The 26,947-nt window shown below is 44.0% G+C and overlaps 1 protein-coding gene across 10 annotated transcripts in view; it reads right to left on the reverse strand.

The window, feature by feature from the left end:
* Positions 1 to 6,815: 6,815 nt before the first annotated feature.
* SGCD (sarcoglycan delta) overlaps positions 6,816 to 26,947 on the reverse strand; it is a 497,197-nt gene continuing 477,065 nt past the window's right edge. For all 10 annotated transcript variants that reach the window (XM_058422461.1, XM_058422456.1, XM_040078046.2 and 7 more), the window contains 2 exons: positions 17,990 to 18,113; positions 6,816 to 15,613 (listed from right to left, as the gene is read on the reverse strand). In XM_058422461.1, the coding sequence (XP_058278444.1) occupies positions 15,440 to 15,613; positions 17,990 to 18,113 (298 nt within the window). In that variant the 3' untranslated portion in view covers positions 6,816 to 15,439. The remainder of the gene's footprint in view (positions 15,614 to 17,989; positions 18,114 to 26,947) is intronic.

Raw genomic sequence — 26,947 nt, forward strand, 5'->3', positions numbered from 1 at the left:
TGAGAAATCACAGCCTGCTGGATTTTGCAGTTCAGCGAGGATCATTTAGAATGGGCCATTTATCTAACTGCAGCCAACTGAGCATTTCAGGAGATCATTACATAAGACTTCATCTCTGCACAGAGCAAACCCAAATAAGCCAGGACACTTCCAGTGTCACTCCACTGCCAAATCCTCCAGGGAGTGTATTCTTTTCTAGATCTGTCCAAAGAGCAATTGCTTCTAGATTTGCTGGAGCGTTTCTGGATTTGCAGCCTAGGCATCGGCACCGTGGCATTTAACGGTTGTGTTCAAGTGCAGGTGTCAACAGTAAAATAACAATGCCCTGAGGTCCTAACTGCTCTCATAAACTGAGTAATTGCAGCCAGGTATCTGCTGGAGCCCATGGGACTTTACAGCAGCTTGGCAGTGACTCCTGGTGCTCAGCACCACGGTTATTGCAGCATCAGCTCAGCTCTGCATCTGATGGAGGAACTCTTTCCCCGTGGTCCCAAGCATGCTGCATTTTTTCCCTGGTGCATCCAGGTTTCTGCTGCAGCCCAAAGGGCTGTAAGATGTGCAGGAGAGCTCCCAGCCTGCTGGGCTGCTCTGGGCAACGTGTTCCACACTTCATTATTTTTCACGTGGTGAGATGAAAAGGTAAAAAGACAGGCCTGTCTTTAATATGCAGTTAGGGGTCACTTTATAGAGGCCATGCAATGTTAATGGAATTTATCAGCTTAAAAATGCTTTTTGATTGCGAGTAACTCAACTGTAATTTATTGAATTGTTTACCCTGAATTGCCTGACATCTCCATTCCTGCACCTTCTAAGGCTTATCATAAACTCCTCCTGGCAGTTCTCATGCAAAGCAGGAATGAGAGTATAACTCTGAGGTCAGGAGCTCTCAGATGGTGATGATACTTATTCTTCTTCTTAATTAATTTATTTATTTTCACCCTTTCCCTTTTGGCCCTGGTGACGTTTTACCCTTGTATTTCTCAGGAAGGGAGTGGCTCACACCAACTCTCCTGAGACAAATCTGCCTATGGTTGACTCTGGATCTGAGCTGTCATTCACATCCTGCCAAACTTTGGCCCTTTCACATTAAGCCTCCTGTTCCACCTCTTAAAAATGCGAGTGAAAATCTATCTGTGGACAGAACACCTACTGATTTCAGTGGGAACTGATTGAACTTGCTCTAGGGTTGAAGAGCTTTCAATATTTCTGCTGTCATTTTTGCGCTCTTCTGTCACCTTCTCGGAGAAAGAAAGAAGTATGGCAGTGGGTATGTCTCAAAACACCATGTCTAATGGAGGCAGTCCTCACATCAGGAACAAATGACATCCCCAAACCCCAGACAGACACCTGTTAGGTGCTACAAAGGCCTCATGAGGGAGAGGGAAAGGAGTGACAATCAAGATCCATCAGTCACTGCAGGAAGCTGGTGCTTGTGTCTACCCATCTCTCACCCTGGGACACACGGGCCCCACCAGCTTCCATCTGGCCCACAGTGCTCCTGCCTCTCTCTGTGATACAAGTTCTATCTGTAGTGTCCTTGTCCTGCAAAAATGGAAAAAAACCCCAGGGTTCCCCTTGGCACATCGTGCTCATCAGGTTTGTCCCGCTCAATATTTGATTTAGTGGATGTGGAAAAGGTTTGAGGTCCAAAGTCTGTGCAGAAAACAGAGAAGAAGAAAAAGGTATAAACCAGGAAAATAATCCCATGATTCTGCTGCTATTGGCTGCTCTGCCTGGTCTGCTCACTTTGGGAGGGAAACAATGACCCAGCAGCCACGGTGGAACAGGATTTGAACTGGGCAGGCGTCATAAATGTTTCACCTGGTTCAGTTGACGTCAACTTCTTCAAACCATCTCTGCATCTTTCTGCTTTTGCCTTCAGTCTTTCTGGTGGAAGACAGGATAAAGGGCAACTTCTCACTTGAAATATCCTGGCTTCACTTCATTCACAGAGCTCACACGGGTGTGAGTCAGACTTACCAGGGAATGTGATGCTGCTCTTCCCACAGAAAAATGCTGGCTCTCGGGACACAGGGCTTCCATTGTGGCACTGATAAAAAAAAAAAAAAAAAAAAAAAACCAACAAAAAAACCCCCCATTCCCCACCTGGCTGGCAGGACTGAGCTTTTGGAATATCACAAGAGTGACCATTATAACAGCCAGTGTGAGAAGTGAGCTAAACCATGCTCAGCAGCGTGGGCTCTAAGAGGAGCAGCAATCTCAGCCCCTCTCCTGGATCTGGGCAGGACTCTGGAAATGTTGCTCTGGAAATGAAATGAAAAAAAAGAGCATTTTTAAGCTCTTCCAACTGCAGCAGCCAGGAGCTGTATGAGAAGTGCTGCTGTTTGCACAGGTAGCTGTGACCCAGCACAGCTTGTGGCTGGCAATGCCAGGGAGCTGCAGCAAGCCCAGACCTGCCCCGGCCAACCTGCCTGCTCTGCCTCTGGGTTCTCCCAGGTCACTCCTGCCTCTGCTGCTCCAACACCTCCCCTGTCCCTGTCCCAGGAGCAACTAATGCAATTCAGGAACCCACCCAAGCGTGTTTGTGCTCCATGCTGGTGTCAGGGAGAGAAGGTGCTGAGCAGTGTGTCAGCCCCAGGGCCTGGCATGCAGTGGTGTGACAGCAGCAGGGCTGGGGCTCAGCTGCAGCTGCAGTCAAATGAGACATCTCAGCCTAGGAGGAGGGAGAAGACCCACTAAACGTTAATTTAATGTCATGCTAAAGGCCACTGCTGGTGTGCTGCCCTCAGTGCAGACCTCATTCCAGTGCCAGGCAGGGACAGCCCCTTCTGCAGCCTGGCTATAAAGAATGAATTTAAAAGCAGGATGTGGTCTTTTTATCTCCTGATTTCTTTGTCTCATCATTACCTTTAAGCAGCAGCTCGTTGCACTTGTATTTCAGCTTAGCAGAAAACGCGTGTGGTAGGGGTGAAGCGCTGTCACCTGAATCTCCCACAGCCTGTGTTGGGGCACTGCACAGCCTGGTGTTTGCTAGGAATTGGATTTTGTTTTAAACTTTATTAGTGTGCAACTCATCGTGCACACCGCTAAATGCCTTCTTGCCAGAGGAACAGCACTCCTGTGTCCCCTGCTGTCACCCCAGGCACGGCTGCGCTGCCTGGTTGTGTTTCCTTTGACTGCTAAACCGCTCATTGGAAATTAATTCATAAATAATTCATTGCGTGTTGCACTCTGTGCTTAAAAGTTCATCGTGTAGGTGGTGGGTTGTGGGTTTTCTTAGAAGTGGCAGTGCTTTTCTGCTGTCGTTTTTGTGTGTTAATCTGGTGTGTGCGTGCAGAGCTCCCACAGCAGCCTCTTGGTTCTGCTATGGATGTTTCAATGTCTTTCTAGCGGATGAGAGTTATTTTCAAATTTAGTTGCTATGGTTCAGGATTATTGCGTTGCAAAAACTCTCTTTTGAGATTGGGGTTTATTGCAATACCCAAAGGATTTTTGGGAGTAGTTACAACTGACAGAAAAATAACAAATGATTCAGAAATGCACCTTCCCCTGTCCCATGCATACACACAAATATCACACAGTCACACTTCCCAATCACTCATTTATTATTCCTAAATCTGATGATGCTGGACAGCAGTGAGAAGTTTTCATCTCCCTGGTTTCCCAAGGTTGTGTTTTTTAGGGTGGGCTCTCTCTGGGACCACCCCTAACACTGCTTGTTTCAGCTCTGGGGCCTCCTTAGTTTGCTCCCACAAAAGCATTAAACCCTGTATAAATACGTAAAATATGGAAAAAGGGTTTTGATTTTTTCTTTTTCTTTTTCTTTTTCTTTTTCTTTTTCTTTTTCTTTTTCTTTTTCTTTTTCTTTTTCTTTTTCTTTTTCTTTTTCTTTTTGTCTTATCCTTTGTTTCCTTGTCTTCCCATTCTGGCAAAGCAGATACAAGATCCACATCCAGCGAGGAAAATCCCATCTCCGTCACATGCAGCATCCCTCAGCTGGCTTGGAGCTCTCAGCTGCTGGTTGCAGGTAGAGTTTATGCAAAGTAATGTATTTTTTGTTTTAAAAGATGCTGAAACACCAAGCAGCACTGCAGCCTTACCATCCCCTGTGTACTTGTGAGCTGTGCTGGCATTCAAAATATCCCTGTTTCACAGTCTGAGTCAGGGGGTGGCACAAGAATAGGGCTCTCAGAGGATCATTAAGGTTGGAAAAAACCTCTAAAATCACCAAGTCCAACCATTACCCCAGCACTGGCAGGTCCAGGCAGTGTGCAGGGAGGAGAGGTGGGAATGGGAGCTCCAAGGGGGAGGCTGGGCTGGTGGCAGCTCTGCTACGGTGAACAGAAAACCAAATCAAAGGAGGTTATTCCAGAGATCCCAACGGTGCTTTGTCTCTCCCCTGCCTGCACGCAGCCACTGAAAGGAGCCAAGCAGATGGGGATGTGCATTCCTCAGGAGGCAGTGGGCTGCTTTTCTGCCTGCACTGCTGGGCTGCTTTTAGGAGACAAAGCAAAGCCCAGAAACAGGGTGAAAAAAAATAAAATAAAAAGCCCACGTAGGTGTGAAAGGGAAAATACCAGAGCCGGAGACACACAGGCCTGGTTGTGTGATGGCCTGAAGCAGAGCTGTTATGTGCAGAGCTATTCACAAACCCCAATTTTAATAAGTGCAGATCGTATCAGTAATGTAGATTACAATAGTCCAATAGTGTGAGTCAAATATTTAAAGACTACTTACACTCTGCTTTTTATCCCAAAATGACTGCAGAAAAGAGCCGAGTTCTTGCTGCTGGCTTGATTTCGTGCTTTTTCTCTATTAAATGAGGCCATACAATTTTCCTCCGGGATACATTTGGCACTGGGGCTATTTGGGTCTGAACCTTCATCACTAAATTGAGGAAGATTTTTCTGTTCATTTTAAGGAGAGAAGAATCAAGGTCATAGCACTGGAGAAAAACTGTTAAAAACAGAGGGTTCTCCTTAGCTGAGATTCTGGCCGCTGTTCATAAAAATAAAAAATAATCACCCAAATTTAACAACTGAACTTCAGCAGCAGCAACTTGTCTGTATTGAATTCAGATGAAAAATACAAAAACCCAGCTGCACATAAAATTTTAAGCTGTGGAAGTTGTTATCATTTTACAGAGTATGAAATGGACTCATTTTATCTAAATGATTCTTTATTTGGTTATTCTTTTTTGTTTATCTTTGTCATTTAGGATTAAAAAAAGGAAACAATTAATCACCTGCAGGGGTAGAAAAGAAAGCAAGAAAAAAATCGGGAAGTACTTCTTAAAAAGCAAAGGGCAAGATACCTGGGAGGAAATTACATTTTGATGATTTTCCCAGGAGTTGATTTTGGAAGCCAAATCCTGGGTTTGGCTTCCCAGACTTTCAAAACAGCGAAGACGCTGCTGCTGTTGGTTTGCGCGCAGCACTCCTAGCACGGGGGCACTGCAGACATGCTGCAGTCCGGGCTGAGCTGCACAACTCCCCGCTGCTGCATCCCAGCCCATCCAGAGGCAGGTGTGAGGATCTCCCCAGGGCTGGGGAAGGTCCTGGCCCCTGCTGCCATGGCAGTGCTGGAGCTGGTCAGCTACACAGAGCAGCATCTCGTGGGGGCTGGGAGCTTCCCGCCCACGCGCTTCTTGATGGGGGGAAATTCATGAATTATCACATTGTCACTTCGGAAATTCCAAATTCAGGCCAACAACTGCAGCTGAAGTTCGGCTGAAAGATGTCTTTTCTCTTTTCTTTTTATTTTTTTAAAGGACAAACGGTCCAAGACCCAGTGAGAGACCAGAAGACTCTGTGTGCCCACCCAACAAACTGAGGGAAGTTATGTGGAGCCTGGTAAACAGCAGCCCCTGCAAACTGGTAAACAAGTGTTCCTGCAGCCTGGATTCCGGCTGTGTCCCCGTGGGGACGGCGCTTGCTCTCTCTGAGGGGTTTGGAAAGCACAAACAACTTTCCTCCACCCAGAGCGAAATCTTGCAGTTTGTTCAGACAATGAGCCTTAATCAATGCTCTCATTTTCTGACAAAATCCAGGGCGGACAAATTCATATTTAAAACCCAGCTCCTGCAAAACGCCCAGAAGTGATTGCTTGGCATGTGCAGAGTCACCAATGAGCAGCTGATTAGTTGGCCAATTAAAATAAAACTGATGGATCATTAAAGTAGCCAGATGTTTCCAAGAGGCTTTCTGTGACTTGGTCCAGGCTCCTGGATTTGGGGTTTATTTTTTTTTTTTTTTAATTTAATTTAATTTAATTTAATTTAATTTAATTTAATTTTATTTTATTTTATTTTATTTTATTTTATTTTATTTTATTTTATTTTATTTTATTTTATTTTATTTTTTCACAGGCAGACCCCAGCTCCTGCTGCCTCCACTGTGTGCAGGTGGGGATCTGCTCCTGGATGTGTGCACCCAGCTCTGGTCACTCTTGGAAAACCTTGAGCTCCTGCTGGTTTGGGGCACAAGCAGCAGCAGATCCTCTTTAGCAGAAAGTGATGCTCTCTGAGAGGTTTGTGATGCTCAGGCTGCACCTCAATGCCTGCAACACATTTTGGCTGTGAGTCTCTAATGCCAGGATAAGGGTGAGAATTTCTACAAATAAAAGAAAGTCTCAACTTTCCCCAAAGAAAAAATCCTTTGTTTTGTTGATTACGCGTTTTCTTCCAACAGCAATTCACAGAAATTCTCGTGCCATCTTCTACAGCATTTTTGGCATAAAGACATCCAGGTACTTGCTCCTGTGAAAGAGATCACTACAGTGATCAAAAGAAAAAAAAGCCCCAACATCTCTTTCCTTCTTAACAATCATTATTTTATTAATATATTTTACAAGATTGCAGTTGAAATCATTTAAATACAAACTTTTTTTTATACAGAAAGTGTAATAAAGTTAAAATAGTTCCTTGTGTAATTCATAGCATTATTGCAATGCTTACAAAATTTTGCATAGAGTGTGCAAGGATTGATGTTATTTGATACAAAAAAGCTTTATATTTTCCCACACAACCACACACATACATAAATTAAAAAGGAAAAAAAAAAAAAAAAGCCAAACAAATCTGAATTTCGTCATGAGAACTGTGATAAGACTTTAAATTCATTTTATCCTGTTTACACGATCAGGGTCGTTGGTGGTTTTCAGAGTGGAGGTCAGACAAGGTGTTTTCCCATCAAAGATGAAAACTGCTGTAGCACAGGGGTCATGCCTTTTATGCTGCTGCTGTAGATGAACAGGGTCTGCTTTGACTCACACTGAGTGTTTTTTGCTGTTGGCTCTGCCTATACAGAGCTTTTTTTGAGGGGGTGAATATTGACAACTCTATTGGCATTTGCTTGCAGGGAAACTAATTCAAAGATGGGGTGGGAAAAAAAAAAAGAAAACAAGCAAAATCTGGATGCAGCAGGTCAATCCCTTCCCTGCTCCCCGTCTACCACACGGGGCAGATCCAGACCAAGGTCAGGAACAGCTCTGGCCTAGGGAGGAATCCAGGTGTGAATTCTGTCCACTTAGCCCTTCTCTGACAAACACAGTGGACAGTGGTTGCTCAGATCTGCCCTTTCTGAGGTTTCTGGCACACTCTTGCTTTGCAGGATTTGTTAATCTCCCCTTCAGTGCTCGCTCTGATAACCCACAAAAAAGGACAGGAAAGTGAATTCCTCCAGCAGTGCCTGCCCTCAAGAGTCACTGTTCTCAGAGGCTTGTGAGAACAGCACCCAACAACAACCAGCATCATTTATCCCACTCAGGCTTCAGGTACACACCACCCTGTACCATCTGCAGAATCACCAAAGCTGCCAAATTATCCTCATGACCCGTGTCAGCACTGACACTGAGTGCCAGAGGAGGAGCCAGGTGCAGACAAAGTCATCCCTCCCTGCTCTAAGGCAGCCACCCTGGAGTGTTCCAGCCCTGGCGTGGGGGGCTGCTGGGGTTTGCAGCTATGGGAGTGTGGGAGAAGCTCTAACAGCAGCAGGTTTTTCAGCCACAATCCAAGCTTCAGCAAAAATAGCACCACCCACAAATAATTACTCTCCTGCTCTCCAGCGCGAGCCTGCCTCAAGATGTTTCAAGGACTCCATTATGAGGAAATTTTTAAAATACCAAAGGACATACATTGCTTTAGAAAAAGAGAATGCATTTAGCAGTAAAGGTTTTGGAGGGCTCTATCTCCTATCAGTGGTTAAGACTTTCAATGGGGGAAAAAATGTAGGAGTACAATGCAATTGAAAATTCCTGTTACATGCAAAGATGCACGACTTGTGCTTTGCAATGGGCCTGTTCCTATAACAACAAAAGTGTTAGAAATGGTAAAACTTCCCATTTGGGTAGGACCTGATGAGAGGCTCCAAAGAGTCCTTTTTAATCTCAGAAGAAAAGACTGTTTAGCTAAAGCCGCATGTTTTTACCTGAAGCATATGGTGGCACAGCCTAAAGGCAACATTTTCACGGAAATTTCTCCTGGTATTTTCTCTTCCTTGTGGAAAATTTCAACCAACTAGATGAGGCAAACATACAACTACATATCATTTCAGAATGGACTTAGCCCTCCTATTCTTTAATCCCTGTTAAAGGCTAACAAAAGCTGAATTCATGGAGATCGGCTGCCTCAAAGGAAACCTGACTTCCTCTGAACAGGCAGCCCATCACTCCTGACTGGTGGCACAAAATCCCAGCCACCACAGGGCTTCCAGCTGCAATAAGGTGAGAGATTTCCTGGGAGAGACACCAGTGCTAACTTTGCTGCAGGAATGACACTTGTAGCAAATTAATTTTTAAGGGACTTGCGACTCTAGTTTAAAGTGATTTGGATGGGAAATCTCAGTGGGGCACTCTGATTGTATTTCCTTCTTCGTTTCAGATAAAAATCCTGCAGCTTTAAATATCCATCTTTTCCTGTGTTCTTTATGCCGTGTGTCGCTTTTCACAAGGGCACAATACAATTCAAGTGGCAGGACAAGAGAGGCTGAAATGATAAAGCCTCAGGGCTGGATGTGCATAACCAGGGGCCTCTCAACCACAGCAGACTTAAAAGCTTTCTAAATACAAGCTATTCACTATAATTTCCATCCAAGCCCCAAGCCACTGTGGTTATTGTGGATGGAAACAACACCCCAGCAATCTTGAACAGCCCGAGCTGAAAGTGGTTTCAGTGACAGTAATTCCACTGAGCTCCATGAAAAGATCAAGTATAATTGCCACCATATTTAGTAAAATGGATGTTATTAATTTAAAGCATAATAGTGCAAAGGGACAAAGGCATTGACTGCATTACTCTGATTAGGGTGATGTCTCTCCCCATTTCTTCCCCTTCCCTCCCACCTGCCTTGTTTAATTCACTCCACTCTTGCTTGAGTAACCTCAGCACCACGTCAGTGTTTAACCCTGCTCCACTCACAGCCATAAACTTGGCTACACCAGCTGTGAATATGCATCAACTGCCAGGCAGAATTTACCTGAAAGTCCCCAATTTTATGGTCAAGCCACTGCTCCATGCAGGTTTTGGGGGTCTGTGAAACTGAGACGTGACACGATGCAGACTTGGGAGCTGCAGGACATCAGCTACCAAAGCATTACACAGCAGTTTCAGAGCTGAGGAACAAAAAAAAGGTTAAAATGGGGAAAAGGGAACTGTTGCCAGGATCACACTCCTGAACAGCCAGGGCAATAAAAAGGCTGGTATTTTCACATTCAAAAAGCACCAAAGCAGTGCTTGGCGAAGCTTGGCAGGAACACGCCCTTGTGCTTGCTGAGGTGAATTCCGGATGATGACATTTCAAAATTTAAAATGTCAGCCATAAAAAAGAGCACAGCCTCTAACTTTTGTTTGTTTGTCAGTTAGTTTGTTTGCTTTTAATGTTTTTTTACTGTAGGTACTTCTGAAATGAAATCATTGCAGCAGTTACTCTTCTCCACTGAGCAGCCACGGGAGCTCCTGCCCTGCTAATGCTCAAGTGAGCACCTGGCACCATCTCCTCAGTTTATTTATACTTCCAGCCCAGGATGATGTCTTTTAAGCTTTCTGGGCTATTTCTCCATGTCTCAAATTTCAGCTAACCTCGCCCTCTGCACACATTTCAAGATTTTTCACATTATTTCCTCCTCTCCCCATTAACCAAGTTAGAGCCTTCCTACCACTTTATCCTCTCAAATGCAGCTTTATGATACACCTGCATTTTTCCTGCCCAGTTCAGAAAAAGCACCATTAAAGTTAATGCATTTCAGGCATGAGGGCAACCAGAGAGGGATGAATTTCTTTAAGTCTTTGGTCTTTGTCTCTCTTATGCAATGTGAAACTTAAAGCCATAAGAACAAATATAAAGAAAACTGGCTTTTGTTGTAAACAAGTGTATATGAGTGTATCTGTGTGCATGTGTGAGCACCTTATGACAACAAAATTAATTTTCACTAGGTTGTGATGTGAGCTAGCCTTCACAAGTTCCACAGGAATTTCCCTTTAACCCTGGAGCAATTTCTAAGGAGAGGTTTTTATTTAGCCATCACTTTGCTATACCATAAATTACAGATTGTATTTTTAGGCTTATGCCTTCAAACTTTTTTTGTGCAATATGATATCTATTGTAAGAGGAGAAACAAAACTGCAACCCTTCTAAAACAGCTGTTTGACAGCACATGACTGAGGTAACCAAATACAAATCACGCTTGCCCATACTCAGTTTCCTATAAATGCATACTCAGGAGAGGCTTTATCCATATTGCAGTAGTTACTGGCTTCCCCTTTTGATGACTTCCTTTACTGTTAACATTTCTTTGTACTCTCCAGCTGCCCACTTCACTGGTTGTGGGGTAATACACTTCAAAATGAATAAAAAAACCCCAAACAAACCAACAGCCAAAAGAAACCCCAGGAAGAAACTTGGAGAATGGATACAGATGTACAGCCACTATCAGGACCTCTGCTTTTGCTAAGGGCAAAGTCCTTTTGCTTTAGAAGAACCATCCCACCTCAGCTGTGACAGAAGGGTCACACACTACGTATGGATAAGGTTCCAGCCACAGGTGAGCACTGGCATTCTCCTGACCCTTTCCTAAAGTGTCACATTCACCGCAAGCTGGACAAGGTCCTGCAGCCCTGTGAAGAGCCACCACAATAAATGCATTTATGCATGCTGCATGGCTGCCCTGGGTACACTGGTGGCACAGTCTTGTCTAACCCTTGATTAGGATTTGGGTGGGGGTTCAGTGCTCACAGCTGCAGTGCAGGGTCTGGTTCAGCCCCACAGCCACCCCAAGGGCTGGCAGTGCTCCCACTGCCCCCAGCTCAGGCCATGAAGTCATCACCATCCCTTCCACTCATCTCAGCAGGAACAAACTAAACCCCATTGTGAGATCAACCTCATCTCCCAAACAGCAAATGCTCAACTGAACTGAATCTCAGGCCCTATTCTCAATGAAATACACAAACCCCTGTTTAGTTTTGGCATTTTATCAATGCTGGGTGGAGCATATGGATGGAATTCCAGTCAGGGAATGGTTTAAATGGATTCAGGGAAAAGCAGCCCACACAGGTACAGCTGTGAGGGATTTCTGGGCAAGGCAGAAGGAGAAGGGACTCTCATGCCTTGTCCAACAGGAGAGTCAGCCACTCCACAACAAACTGTGGAGTGTGAGATGGCTGGATGTGTTTGCAGGCAGCTTTTTAAACAAAATGCCTGTTTTTTCCCCTGGGATCTGAGATGCACTCCTGTGTGCTCTGCTTTCACAGAATTCCAGAATGGTTTGGGATGGAAGGGACCGTAAAGATCATCCAGTTCCAACCCCCTGCCATGGGCAGGGTCACCTTCCACTAGACCAGGCTACTCCAAGCCCTGTTCCAGGAATGGGGCATTCACAGCTTCTCTGGGCAACCTGTGCCAGGGCCTCACCACCCTCCCAGCAAAGAGTTTCTTCCTAATATTTAACCTAACCCTGCCTGCTGTCAATTTGAAGCCATTCTTCCACATCCTATTACCCCCTGCCCTTGTAAAAAGTCCCTCTCCAGCTCTCATGGAGCCCCTTTAGGCCCTGGAAAGGGCTCTGAGGTGTCCCTGGAGCCTTCTCTTCTCCAGATGAACACCCCCAGCTCTCCCAGAGGGGCTCCAGCCCTCAGAGCATCTTTGTGGTCTCCTCTGGGCTCACCCCAATGTGTCCCCATCCTTCTGATGTTGGGACCCCCAGAGCTGGACCCAGCACTGCAGGTGGGGTGACACAAGAGCTCAGAATCCCCTCCCTCGACTGCTTTTGATGCAGCCCAGGCTAGAATTGGCTTTCTGGGCTGTGAGTGCACTTCAGGTCATGCTGAGCTTCTCCTCAACCAACAACCCAAGTCCTTCTCCCGAGGAACATTCCTGACCCATTCTCTGCCCAGCCTGTATTTATGTTTGCCACTTGCTGGCCGGCACAGGCAGAATCACTCAAACCACTGTCTTAAAATTCAAGTGGTGTTCAAATGATCTACAAGTCCCTACAGGGGTTCATTCTTTCTAACAACAGTCCCTCGCATTTCAACACAGCACATAATTTTATGTTTTTTAAGATGGAAGCATGGTTGTAAAATATATCAAAACAAGAATTTCTTTCAGTAGACATAATTAAGGTACCCTTTGTTCACCTCAGAGAAGCATCTGCAGTGATGGCACAGATGTTAAGGTCATTTCCTAACAGCTGCTCAGCAGAAATTCACACCAAGATAAGAATGTCCTTGGCAGTTTCATGGCTGTTGTGATATGAGAAGGTGATAACCTCATCCAAGAGCCCAGCTGAGAAAAGCAGCCACTCGAAATTAATTTGCTGGGATGGAAATTGGGAGCAGCCAGAGACAGGGTGGCACAGCGATGAGGATTGAGCCACTGGTGCGTCCGGAGCGGGGCACAGAAATCAGGATGCAGCATCCCTGTGCTCAGCCCTGCCTTCCTCACCCACCTGAATACTCCCAGGGCTGCAAAGTTAATTTATTTATTCATTTACAGGGAACTCTTCCTGCAGCACGTGTCTTCAAACTGCTCACACGGGATTTGGCTATGGACTGGGCCATGCTTGCTGTGAGGTTTGTGATCAGTATTCAGTGAAACTGGGACAAAAATTCTACAGTAAATGCAGGACTATGAACGGGACTTCAGTCATGGTCCCAGAGGTAACGTACACAGTATTTTGCTATATTTAACATGGTAAAAAAAAAAAAAAAAAAAGTCTGTATCATTCTAGGTGCCCCTACAGTCTTAATGTATTTCATCAATATCTGTATTAAGTTGCACAACCAGTTCCCAAGACACCCTCCTGCCCCTCCCCCCAAATAAACTAGATTTAATAACGAGATAAATACGATGTGCTTCTCCTTGCTGAGTGCATTGACTTAAGGCATAGGCACAATTCCCCTCTTTGAACAGAGATGGTATAGTCCTGTGTCCCAATACAATTGTTACCCTGGGTGACCCTTTGCATTCAAACGTTGACTCAAGACATAATAATTACAGGAATCATTCATTAACGAATTCGTTAATTCATCGGAAATCATTATTGAAATAAAAGCAAATCATTCAATCCTCTTTCAGGAATGATTTTTTTTTTTTGGGAGTGCTGCTTTGTTAGGCAGCAACACTTCTAATCTGAACTCCATAGAAAACTTCTCTTTGAGTCCAATCAGTTTTGGATTAAGCCAGAATTGTTAATTAAAAAAAAAAAAAAAAAAAAAAAATCAAACCCTGGTACTCTCAAGACCACAAAAAAATACGTGAAAAACTGTAAAAAAAAAAAAAAAAAAAAAGGAATGGGTTCAATTATTTCTAAATATTTCTGTCAGCTATGTTTTATCTTGAAGATCACTCGAAGAATACCAGCTTTGGTTAGATATCACTGGGGATGGGCACAGATCTGTCTTATTTGCACATGAGGTAATATTTCATAAGCATCTCAGTGGTGTAGAAACCTTGCTGTCCTTGTGAGATTTACTGGGATTTGGAAACTTTTGCTGTAATTGGTATATTTGGTTGTTTTTTTTTGTTTTGGTTTTGGTTTTTTTTGTTTTGTTTTTTTTTTTTTTAAGGATTTTTACATGCATGTAGATGAAATTGTGGGTCAGAATTCAATGATCTGAGCTCTTATCATTATTTCCCAAAACTTCAAAAGTGAAAGTAATGTTACCAGATCTGATTTTTGTGTTTTATCCTGCCTGTGACTCCGAGACTTTAAAATAAGGAAAAATTGCAACTACGATAAACTTCAACCACAGAGTTTTGGGGACTCAAATTCTAGAGGAACCAGCATCCAAAGCCCTTCCTTTCAGTAATCTGGCTTTGTCACAATCTTTATAAATCCTTTAAAAAAAGTATTTCATTGTCAGCATCTCTGATATTTGCAGTTTCCACCAAATCTAAGTGACCTTGGACTGTTTATCTTGAAAAGAAAGATGACAAAAATTTGGGTGTAGAATCTACATTATACACTTAATCTTATGATTTTCTCAGTTTCTCATTGATTTTCTCTGTTTCTACAGGTATTTAGGCAATGTCCAAATCTTAAATCTTCACACCTTCACACCAAATAATATTCAAAATTGAAGGTGTAAATGGGGAGTTTGCAGGATGATCGAGGACACCTGTTAACAAAAGAGCTTCAGGATCTTTCTACTTAGTCCAACTTCCACAGTTTTGCTCCTTCCAGTGACTGCATACAACACCAGTTTTGCCAGCACAGAGATGATTTCAGGTTAATGTTGGACCTGACGTGTCACACCTGAATAGCACAAGGCATCCTTGGCCATGCACAGGCAAGGCTGGAACCCCTTCAGAAACTCACATTTATAACTTCAGCAATAGGGTCTGGATTTTCCTGCTGTCCAACTGCATCCATCTCCCCCAACAGGGAGCCGTGCTTCAGGTGATAACTAAAGAGAAATTTAACCTCAGGAATCTTGGATCACTGGAGATGATCAGCACGGCACATCTGGCTATTTTGTTGGTTTTTTAAAAATTATTTTGTTCTCATGCCACTGATTTAATGGCACAAAAATGATCAGAGATGCTTCTCTTCCCTTTGGATGGTGCTGGGTCTGCACTGGTTCCAGGGCCTTGCCCAGCCAGCAATCCCATTGCTCTGAGAACATGATCAAAAACGAGGGGTGATCACTGCACCGTATCGATACAGAGGGGTCCAGGGGAGCATCAGATCCAATTCAGCAGATTGTACCAGTAAATTCTGGCGTGGGGAAGAGAAAATGCTACACAAATGTAACAGGGTCACCCTGGGATTCCTTGTACTGAAACATCGTTTTACACAGAGGATATATATATATATATCTTATATATATATTTTTTATATATATATATTCACACACACGCCCGCGCACACACAAAAGAAGTCTTTGATAGGCTTTCTGTGTTCTAGTAAAAATAGTTGGCAGCTGGATCTGTGAGACCAGAACTGGCTTTTGTGCTGCCTGCCATGCCCCACTGCAAGTTGTCTCTCAAAGGCAGACGCTCGTGTTGATCTGGCAGGTGGAGCTGCTGCCTGCCTGAGACAGGAACAACCTCCCATTGGGACACACACAGAGCTCGTAGATTTTTTGCCTGGACCCTGCAGAAGAGGAAGATCCTTGAGGCAAGTTAGGTAGTTTGATTTTTGCAGAATTCAACGTTATCTGGAGTCAGAGGTGGCGAGAGAGAGAAAAAGAAAAAAAGAGAGGGAATTAGTGGAGGGCTGTTATTTCTGACGCTGTGTTTGAAGAAGTTTCCTCCAGACAGCTCAGCTGCTGCAGAAACTGGGTAGGAAAGTGTTTTAGGATGGGAAAGTCTGACACAAATCTGGGTGAGCACATTAACTGCCTTTACCACAACCTCCAGTTTGTTCCTGTTGATATCCCCACCGTGGTTTCTTGGCTTTTACCTTCCCGGGACACCACCCAGGAATCCAATCCCAGGTTAGGATGGACCCAACCAGAGGTACTCTGCTGTCAGATGGAGAGCATGGATGGCTCACACCCACCCGACCACCCTGCTCCTCCATCAGGATTTCTGTCACCATTGCCAGTTACATTTGCAGGCTCCCAGCACTGACTTTTATGTATATTTTATGTATATTTTATGTATATTTTATGTATATTTTATGCATATTTTATGCATATTTTATGTATATGTGTAACACTTTTGTGTATATTAAAAATAACTCAAATGCTCTAACAGTCTTAAATTCCTCCTTACAGAACAACATAAGGCAAACAACATGTGGCAGCTCTCAGACACGTGGCAGCTGCAGGGGACTGCTCTGACATCAACCAGAACACAGAAAGATAACCTGAACCCCAGAATAATACGGGGTGACTGAGAATATTTGCAATTACAGTAAGAATCTCCAAGTTTAGTATCCACCCTTCTCATGTCCTGAAAAATACAAGTCAATTTATGCATTTTAAAAGCAATTTAGCATTGAAAGTAACTGCTTGAAGTTGTGAAATGCCTTGGATTTAAATCTCAGTGTATTAGGTAGGGTTTTTTTTTCAGAGGTTTTTTCAGAGGTTTTTTTGTTAACACCCATGGTCTAGGTTTGGACTAGATGTCCATATGTTTAGAAATAATAGAAATTGCAAATAAAAAGTTTTTCTATTTTTTACCCCTGACACTAAGATAGGTAAATCTTAACTTATGTGGGAGCCCTCTTGCCTGGAAGTTTGTGTTCCATGGGCAGCTCCCCCTGACCAGGCTCTCAGTGCTTTCCCCACTGGGAGCTCTGCAGCCACATCCTTTGGTGTCTTCCATCACCGTGGCAGGAGGAGGGGATGAGAACCAAATGCTCACCTGAATTTGTGGCACCAAGAGAAGCTTAACTCAACACCTCCTTTACTTTTGCTCTGTGTTATCAGCTTTAATTGTTCTCTCTTCCCCTTTGGAAGTCTCCAGTGCAACAGCCTGTGTCTCCTAATGTTCCCTTTCTTTCCAGAATGAAACATCAGCCACAAAAGCTTTTCAGATCAATACCAGTGAATTAAGCTCTTCTTATAGAAAAAATATATGATAAAAGATTTAATTACACTGGCCAAGTAAATCTTGTTTTAAAGTGAAAAGGAAACAAAGAATTTAAGAGCATCATGCATTTTATAGCTGCATAAATCTGCTGGAACAACAGATGCTATTATCCACGCACTTTAAAAATAATAAATCAGCCTTTGCCACGGCGTGAGCCTGATTTGCATGGGATGCGTTCAATCAGAGTGAGCAGCAAGGAAGTGAGCAGAGCCCACCGCCCCCAGGCTCTCACACCAGCGTTTCAGAGCAGCTTGGTGACCCTCAGCCCTGCAGGGGATCATGCCTTGGCTCGGCTTTGCTGCGGGGCTTGACGTTTTCTGTCGGATCTATTATTCACCAGTAACGGGACAGGGCGACCGAGAGGCGTTCCACGAGTTTTTACTTCATTATCAGTCTCAGTGAAGGTAGAGAGATAAGGATGGTAAAACTCACACCATGACAACAGAAGCCAAAGTTCTCTTTGTTACAAGGCCTTTTAAAAGTTTTTTAGCCAAGAGGCTGATGCTAAAAGCTTACAAGCCTCTACTTAAGCCAGTCAACAAATACTACACATAGACCTTACAGCATACAATAGTTGCTTGTTCTGTATTTTTTGCAGCTCAGGAACTTTCTACGCTCCAAATATTTCAAGGCCTAAAATTCAACTCTGTTTCAAACCTCTAGCAATGTAAGCTTATTGCAACACTGTGAAAGTCCTCTGCTTTTTCAGAGTCCCCACAATTCCCCCTCTTGGTACAGCTAAAAAAAAAAGAAACTTTTCTTTCAATATCTTTGTCAATTAATAACTACATTGTGCTGCATAGTTTTACTAAGAGCAGAGGATTTTTAGAGTGGCAAGCTTATTACAACACTCCAAAAAGCGTTGTAACACGCTTTTTAGGTAAAAAGTGTAACACTCTTTACACAAAATACACTCGTCAGCGCAAACACTTCTAACCGCATTACAACGCTCTAAAAGCCCTCTGCTTGTTGAGTGCCCACAGTCTCCCACTCACCTCTCCATCTTTGGATTCCAGCCTGAGCTCTGTCCTGCACGTGGCCTTCAGGCTGCCGGCCTCGGCGTTGATCTCGATGCCCTTGGGCGCCTCCATCACCAGCGCGCGCGTGGGCGACTCCAGCCTGCAACACACAGGGGTTCCAGCAGTGCGCACCCCGCCCTCGCAGGGTGCCCACTTCAGCAAAGAGTCCCAGTTTCACCCCTGATCTTATAAGGAAAAAGAACCAGAAACGTCCATGCTCTTCTCGCCGTAACTGCCCCTGTGCCAGCGCAAAGGCAGCAGCTGTTGGATCCTGGAAATGTAACTCAAGACCTGTGGCTGTTTCTGTTGGGGAGCACGCCCTCAACCCTCCTTAAAGGAGGGCATGGAGACTCTTGGTGCATTTTCAGGGCGTGACAGCAGGTGTTAGGATCCTCCCTGCACCTTGCACGGCTTACACTCTTTTTTTTTTTTTTTTTGTATAGTTTGTTATTTTTGTCTTTATTAAAACCTTTTGCTTTCCAAACACCTCCGATCATGCCGACTCGTTATTTTTATAAACCGTTTCTGAGAGGCTGTGGGCAGCCCTCAGGTGTGATGCACCTTTGTCGGGCTAATAACATTCTGTCCTCATGCAGAAATGCATCAAGGGGTCACCCAGCCCCGTGGGAGCAGCGTTCCTGCCCAGGCTGCAGTGCTGCACCGCTGCACCCCACACCCTGCTGATGTGCAGGTTCTCACTCTGCTCTCAGAGGAAAAGGTTCCTGCACCATGGGGTGAAACACATCACAAACGATCTGCTAACATTCCATGCCAGCTTTGCTACGCTGGGCCAAGAGAGAAGGGGCAATAAAGCCACCCCCAGGTCAGTTTGCTCTTATTTCTTAGTTCAGCTTTCTCACTAATCAGTGCTGACAGGGGATATCAGCAGAGCTGAGCACCTACACGGAGGGTGAAAGAGTTTCTCTTCCTCAAACCAGTGTTCAAGCAGGAATAAATTAGTTCTCCTGACTTCCTACAAGGTGAGGTTTGGAAGGGTTTAAGGATACAAGGAAATCAATGGAAACAATCAGGCTGAAGACTCCAAGATTTGTGGTCTCTAGTGCTAGGTTCACATCACACCAGGAATGACCATGTGCTCTGCAGAGATTCAGCCCCTCCAACTGTGGGTACACTGCACAGGTCTCTGACAGCCCTGTTACAGCACTGTAACACAGCCAGACCTTTAACTCCAGCAACTGGGGTTAATGCTGTGAAGTGCAGAAGCACAAGGTTCGGTATTCCTTGTTCATCATCCATTTTAAGTCCTTCTATTATACTTGTCTCTTTCTTATTTATAACACAGTCTCTTATTACTCTCTGTTTTGCCAATGGTTATGAAAACACAACTCTCCCTCTTTGGGAATATTCCCTTGGTTGATTTTGTCATCATTTATTTACTGTACCAACACAAAATCAAGGCTGTGGTCTCCTCAGGTGGAGCAGATGGGAGGGCTGGGGCAGAAGCTCCTGAGCTTTGGCTGTTTTGGGCTGGCAGCGCTGAGCAGGGCTGAGCTCAGGGCAGCCCAGCACCACCCCCAGCTCTCCTGGGCAGCTCTCAGGGTCTGCCTGCATCAGCTCTTCCTCTGCTCTCCATATACACAATCATTTGTGCAAGTAAGTGTGTTCTTAAATGGACTCCTGCTGGTACTGAGACAACATTATGGGAGACTGAGGGAATTCAGCTGTATTTATTGCAGCCAACAGCTCAATAAAGCACAGGCACAGCTCCCTCTGTGTGGCACTTTTCAAGTTACGACTTTCCCTCTTCTCAGTGTCATCATATTGATGCTGTTTGAACCTTTCCCTCAAGAGCCCAAACTCATCCATAATTTCCTGGCTGACTTTACTAAATCTAAATTTCAGGGAGCAACTGAGGCATATGCAGCCCAAGGAATGAGCCTGGTCTCACCGTTAGCAGCCTCTGCACAACCCTTCTGAGCTGCTTTTTGTTTTCTGCAGGGAAGCCATATTTTTGTAAACCTTCTTCTGATTCCTTCCACCGGTATCCCCCCTCAGCTGGTTCCTGTGAGAGGAACCTAAGGTTAAGACTGCAGTAACTCACTTTTTTTTCCCTGTCTGACTGAATTGCAGATTGCATGGAGGACAAAAAGCTGTCTGACCCGTGTTTTCCCTGGAGATTTCTGCCCAGGGGTTCAGTACACTCTCACCCTTGCTGTACCTCACAGGCTGGTGTTGGCCCTGAAAAACAAAGGACCCTCTGCTTGCCCTGCGCCCCCAGGATCTGTGCTGCAGTGTCTGTCATGCAGGCACACATTCCCCCTGCTACACAGGCAGAGGAAGAATTCCCTCTCCTCCTTAGGAGGAGAAACAGAGAGTTTGGGCCAGCTATATCTTAAATCATGTAGCTAAATTCACTAGGGGATGTGTCCAAAACCCCAGACAGCAGAGGTAATCTGAGGATAAAATAATTCCTAAGAACACGGCCTGGTAACTCTCCAGCTTTCCAGCATCTCAGTGACTCTCCAATTTCTTTGATGTCCTGGCTGTCTCAATATATTTGTTCATCTGTTAATCTTTTAGCTCTTCTGTCCACTGAGAAATCAATCTCCTAAGTGCAAAACAGTGTGGTGTTCAGACACCATAGTGCAAACACACTCCTCTGCAGCAGCACTCAATTCCTGCCCTGTGCAGGAGCAGCCTCCCAGTCCCACGTTTACTGGAGAATGAGGAGAGCCAGGAAATCTCTGGAAGTCTCCCTGAGGTGAGGGAGGATCAATGGAGAACATTCTTGCACTTCTTTCCCTGTGCACACAGGTCCCCTGAACAGCAAACTGGGTTAAAATTCAAGCTTTGAATAAGCAACCAGTGATGTGGAGTGTCCTGGACAACACCGCCCCGAAGTTTTATTCTCTTTCACGTGTAACAAAGCAACAGGGATATTCTCCCTTCTCCACCAGAAGTGAAATAACAGCACCTTGCAAGCACTGCTTAAAACCATGTGATTTTTGGATGCATTCTAATCCAAGCAGAGCTTGTTTCCTCGTGGAGGCACAAAGGACCCTCCCAACAGCCCCTGGTGTGACGTGGGACAAGGACACAACAACAGCTGGGCTCTGCTGCTGCTCCATCACCCTCCTCACTGAGCTGACCCCCACTCCACCATCCCAAATCACAGCCTCAGACATCTCCAATCCTGCTGACACACTGATTTCATGCTGAAAACACAACTTTAAAGCCCAGGGATCTTTCTAGAACCTAAAACCTACAGAAATTATTGAAAATACTATGATAGCAAAGTGCAGCTCTTCCAACAATTAAAACCTTGGTCTGCAGCCCACATGGCTTTGTACTTGTGCTGTGGTTTGGGGCCTGACTCCTCTCTCTCCTCCATGTTCCATATTGGTGTAAATCCATCTTTTTGGGACCCTTGTCCCAATTTATGCTACTGTAAAGGAGGACAGGAAGGAATTAAAAATAGTTTCCTTGGTATTTAAGGGCCATATGTTTGTAAGGGATTTTATTTGATTATTTTCTGATATTCTGAACGAATCCCCAAGCCACCTGACCATAAAGCAGGAGCTGCAAAATCTATGCAAAGCCAGAGAAAGCACTTGAGGAGTTTATGCTCTGGGGGTTTGAGCAATGTTTACTGAACACTTTCATTTGAAGCAGGCATTTAAGAGATGCTCTGCTTTTAAACCTAATTCTGCCTTCCAGAGCAGAACCAATTTGGAGACTAATAATGAAAGAAAATGATTTAGAGATGAACAGATAATTTGTTCAAAATCAACATTTGTTTTCCAGTGTGATACTCCAGGGCTTTTAGTGGGATTCCCATCTCCTGGTGAGGTGTAAGCCTGTACTTAGAGCAGTAGGCTGGAAAGGTGGCTGCGTGAATATAGATTGTTTCATTATTTGCTCCTGCTCTTGAATTTTCCATCCCAGCAACTGGCACATAAGCCCTTCTTATTGACCATGGGTGCTGCTTATTTTTGCTCCAGTATTTGCAGGACTGGATTTTGACCTCTCTCACAGGGCTGGGCAAGAAGGATAAATGCAATGCTGTGCACAGTTACAGCTTGCTGAATTCAGCACTGAGATAAGCTGCTGCCATGAAATTGCTCCTGTCCCACCTGCAGTCTCCTGGGAGGTGGATGAAGACACATTCTCCTGTCTGGGTGACTCCCTAGAGCTTGGGAACTACTCCTATGGATCCCAAGGTTTCATATAAGTCCAAAATGTTTTATAAAAAAGACACAAGTAACAGGATTTTCAGAACCATCCAAGTTCCCAAGTTCCACTTATTATGACGGGTGTTAGCTACTTTTGAAAATCCCATTGAGCACCTAAATGCCATAACAAATCTGACCCTTAATCTCAGTTCTTAGTTCTGCAACAGAGGTAATAGCACTTCCCAACTCCACAGGGAGGACAGAAAGATAAATACATTAGCAGTTGTGAAGCATTTATATTCTGCAATAACTGGGGCCAGGGAAGTCACCATCGCCAGGGATAAATGGTTGACATGTTGATAACTGATCTTTCCCAAGTACCTGCAGTACTGGGCTTGTACCTTCACCAAAAATAGTGTTGGTCCTGTTCCTCCCCCTGAGCACACTCAGCTCCCACTCACCACCCTTAATGGACAGTGCTAAATGTGCCTCTTGAGCCCTTCCACTCAACCCTACCACCAAAGCACCTCCCATTTTAAAGAGAGGTGATGGCATGTGGGCAGCACGCAGTGAACCCCTGGAAATCCATGGAAATTCTGTGCTCCTGAAAATCAACAAGGAAGAAAAACATTCCTGTGTCATCCCTGCTTTGCTTTGGGAGCTTTAGCAGTAATTTAAAGGGAATCAGCACAGAACTTTGTATTGTGGTTCCGGAGAAAATCATTCACTTGGAAAGATCATTACTTACCCAGATTTCTAGTTTTCATTTCCTTCATCATAAACAGTCACATTAATCACTTCAGTACCATGGAATCTATTTCCTTCCTGTCCCTCCCCTCAACCCCTCCAGGACAATGCAGCATTTTCCTTACTCTTATCAACAGCCTTTTGAATTTTAGGGAAAAAAGAGGGTATTAAAGATGTGCAGTTAGTAACAACTGCAGCTGGAGGCTGCTGATGGGCTTCCAATACAGTGGGCAGAATTCTGTAAAAAGTAAAGTTTAATGTAGTCAGTTCAGGGGAAAAATTTGCCCAGATCCATCACTGATGCAAAGGTGACCTGAAAACTGTGCCTTGCACTAAAGGCTACAGCAGAGGAGAGGGATGATCCTCAACACGTCGAAGGGGTTAATGCGAGCTGAGGACCTTCTGCTGCCACTTTTTAATTGTTCTCATTTTATTACTCCCTTTTTTCTCTTATTTTAACAAGGAATGGCCTCAAACTTCAGAATTCCTTGTCCCCACAAGGGATCTTTTCTGTGTGGGGCACAAATCTGCTTGCAGCATGGAAATGGGAAGAGAAGCTCATGCACAGGAGGTGAGGAGCATATGATGCAGCAGTGTGGGAACAGGAGCTAATTTAATTTTGCTTAGAAACCTCTGGACGGAGAATAGAGCATGTATTACTGCAGCTGTAGCCCATTACCTCTAATGACTCTAATTATTTTTTACGGTATCCATCTGACCAGCCATAAGATTCACGTTGAGCATAAAATTAGCCAATGTTAGCACCGTGCCTGCTTACATCTCATACAATTGGTAAATTATGCCAGCAAGTAAACACGGAGCTCCATCAATTTGCTGGTAATGAACCAGCTTCTCGGGTTGAAATTTGTTTTCAATTTTAACTCCGTTGTTTCAATGAAATCAATGGGATCACCCGTTCACAGCGGCTTACGCTTCTGACTTCATTATTTGTGTGTTATCTCATATATGCCTACTCCTAGAACAGAACACAATGCTGTTCTCCCTATTAACAGGAAGTTAATTAGGTTTTACTGAATTGCAAAGAAGCCATGCATAGTTTCTATTTTTAGAATGCTTAGAAATGTTTTGTTGTTTTTGTTTAAATTGTCTTTACTTTTACTGGAACAGAAAAATGTTCGGGAGGAGGAACAACAGGTAGAGCCTTGACTAACCTGGCAAAAACCTCAATTGAACATCAGTTCAAGCAAAGTTTTGTCTCTGCCCTGAGCTCTCCCCTTCATCACTAGAATTCCTTCCTACTGGTATTGCCTGTCATGGAAAAACATAGGCTAAAATATGGCAAGAACATCCAGTTTCGTACAAAGCAGGAAAGAGAAAAAAAAAAAGGGGAGCTGGCCTTGGTAAATCAGAGTGAGAGATTAAAATCCAAAGGATTTTAAATGCACAATGTCTTTTCCTGAGACATCATGATTTTGACAAAATACGACCTAAGTGGCACAATACAAAAGCAGCAAGCACTCTGAGAGCTTACAGAAGAGATCATCACTAATAAGAAAATATGTATCCCTGTTATTTATTGCCTAGCATTGACATAAATCTTGTTTTCAATTACATGTTAATGAAGCACACCAATTACTGTTTGAATAAGGACATCTGATTGCAGTCTCAATCAACAGGAATAAATCTTGCTTATGGAAGGCTTCCAGGGTATTTTCTTTAGAAACATTAATTAGAGAAGTAAACAAGGATATATTATAATCATGTCATCCAATTGTAAATCCTGCCTATCGCTGTAAATACTGGTTATTCTGACAGTGTGCATCACCACACAGTTTCCAGCGTTTATGCTGCAAATCTAATGAGTGACAATTCCAGTGCAGCCATAATCTGAAAGAAATTGTTATGGCTTCAGGTCCAAAACCTTATGCAATTTCTAATGTGATACAGTGAACAGTAAATGAAAATTATTTTAGCTATCTCCACAAACCACGGGTAATTCCCAAGTGCAGCCCACCTAAATCTGTCAGAGACCTGACAGATGCAGAGGTCTAATGATGCTTTATTGGAAATTACAGTTTTCTAACTGAGTTAGAGGTAAGTCTGGTTCAAATGGCAGGGCGTGCAACAAATTGTCTCCTCTGTATTTGGGCAACACAGATGCTGAAGAGATTTTGTACAAAGCTGAGTCAAGAGAAAGGTAAAAAAGGAGTTCAGAAAGGAATTACCCCTGAGCTAACTTTGAAAGCTTCACTATTTCCTTGGATAGGGAACCTAGTGTTTACAACTCTTCTTTCATCTTTTTTAAACAGAGCGCTTGGAGCTTCAAGGAATGCTTCATCACCAGCAGTGTAATAAATCTGCTGCTGGTTTTGGTAACTTCATCTCAGAGCCCAATGGACCAGTTTATGCATTTTTCACCCAGTTTGAGTTACGGGTCCTGCGTCTAGTGAACTTTTCCTGAGCACAGTTCATGCTAAAACAATACTCTTCTGACCATGTAATTGTTATTATCTCTTCAGAGGCCACAACTCTGTGAGAAGGGCTAACTAACAGCAGGGGCTTGAAACCATCACACAGGAAGTCAAAGCCAGCATCAGGAAGATGCTCAGCTGATATTCAAAGAAGATTTGAGAGGGTCTAGACAAATGAGTAATCAGAGGAATTTGTAGGGAGGGTATTGTCTTGCAGCACCAAGCAGGTGAGAACCAGCTTTCATTCTCCCTCCAAAAAAAAGCCATTCCTCAGCAAGAGGAGAAGTTTGAACATATGGTTCCTCCCACCACACTGCAAATCCCCTGCTGCAGTCTTCCAGCACTTTGCACTAGCTGAGGCTTATTCAGAGCACTAAAAAGCAGCAAAACTAGGAAAACACGGGGCAGTCAAAATACAACTGTAAATTCTTTGTGACTGCCTACCGTGCTACAGCACAGGAACTGCTGAAGGCAAGGTAATTATGTAAAGTTGTTTAAATGTCTTAGGGTAGGGGTTTTTTTGTTTGTTTTGGGTTGTTTTTTGGGGTTTTTTGGTGGTTTTTTTTACATTTAAAGTAATTTCTGTACTAGTTTATCAGAAGCCAAATACAGCATTTAGAAGACAAAACCTGAGATTAAGCAGATGATATCAAATTAATCTAAGGAGAAAAATGACTGTGTAATACTACTGAGATCTAGCTTCATTATGAACTGGAGAAGTGGTGAAGGGTAGAGATTGTCTAAGAAAAAAGTGCAAGATTAATGTTTAACGAAGTGGAGGTATGGCCGAGAAAATTAAAATCATCTGGATAATTAAAAAATTCTGTTGCTTATAAATCAAGGAGGGAAATTATCATAGAAATTGGGAGGTAGTTGAACAGGATGTGTGGTAAATACAGATGTGGTTTAAAAAGATGATGTGTTTAAGCAGACAGAGAAGGGATTCAGGGATGTAAAACTAATTATTCCCATTTTAAGTGCAGAGATGACTGCAATGTCCCTCTCCTCACCTGGGGTGGTCCAGATTTCAGCCTTCACTGACAGGCTGGGACACTCAGAGCCATCTGTGTGCTGTGTGGTGGGCAGAGCCAGAACTGAGGCAGAAAATGACATTATCACAAGGCAGGCTGAGCGTTAACCAAGGCAGGGTGCTGCCACTGATGCCACTGGCTGGCACCTGAGCCCCTAATTATTTTAATTACAAACACCTGACCACAGCTCCTTGGACATTTACACAGACTGGGTCCAAACTGCTCAAATAACAGCCTGGAAAATCTCTTCATGGCTAACCTGAGTGTGGCAGCCGGGGGGCTTGGATTTGCAGTGTGGCTGTGCCTCTGACCCCACTGCCCCCAGCCTCCCCAAACCAGAGTTACACGTGCCTCCTCCGCTACCTAAACCACCCATTTATTTTGCTGGCTACGTAACTTCTTGCTGTAAATGAAAACAAATCGAGAGAAAATAAATTCCTCCTCCTGTTGGCTGCATTAACGACCAGGCTCATTTCGCACACGGAGAAAAAGAATTACTTTTCATGTTACCATAATTGCCTAAACCACAAATGCATTTTTTAAGAAACAAAGGTTGGGCTGGCGTAAGTTTCTAATTACAGGTTGAAAGCT

Source organism: Hirundo rustica, chromosome 14 (assembly GCF_015227805.2).
Source record: "Hirundo rustica isolate bHirRus1 chromosome 14, bHirRus1.pri.v3, whole genome shotgun sequence".
NCBI classification, from domain to species: Eukaryota; Metazoa; Chordata; class Aves; order Passeriformes; family Hirundinidae; genus Hirundo; species Hirundo rustica.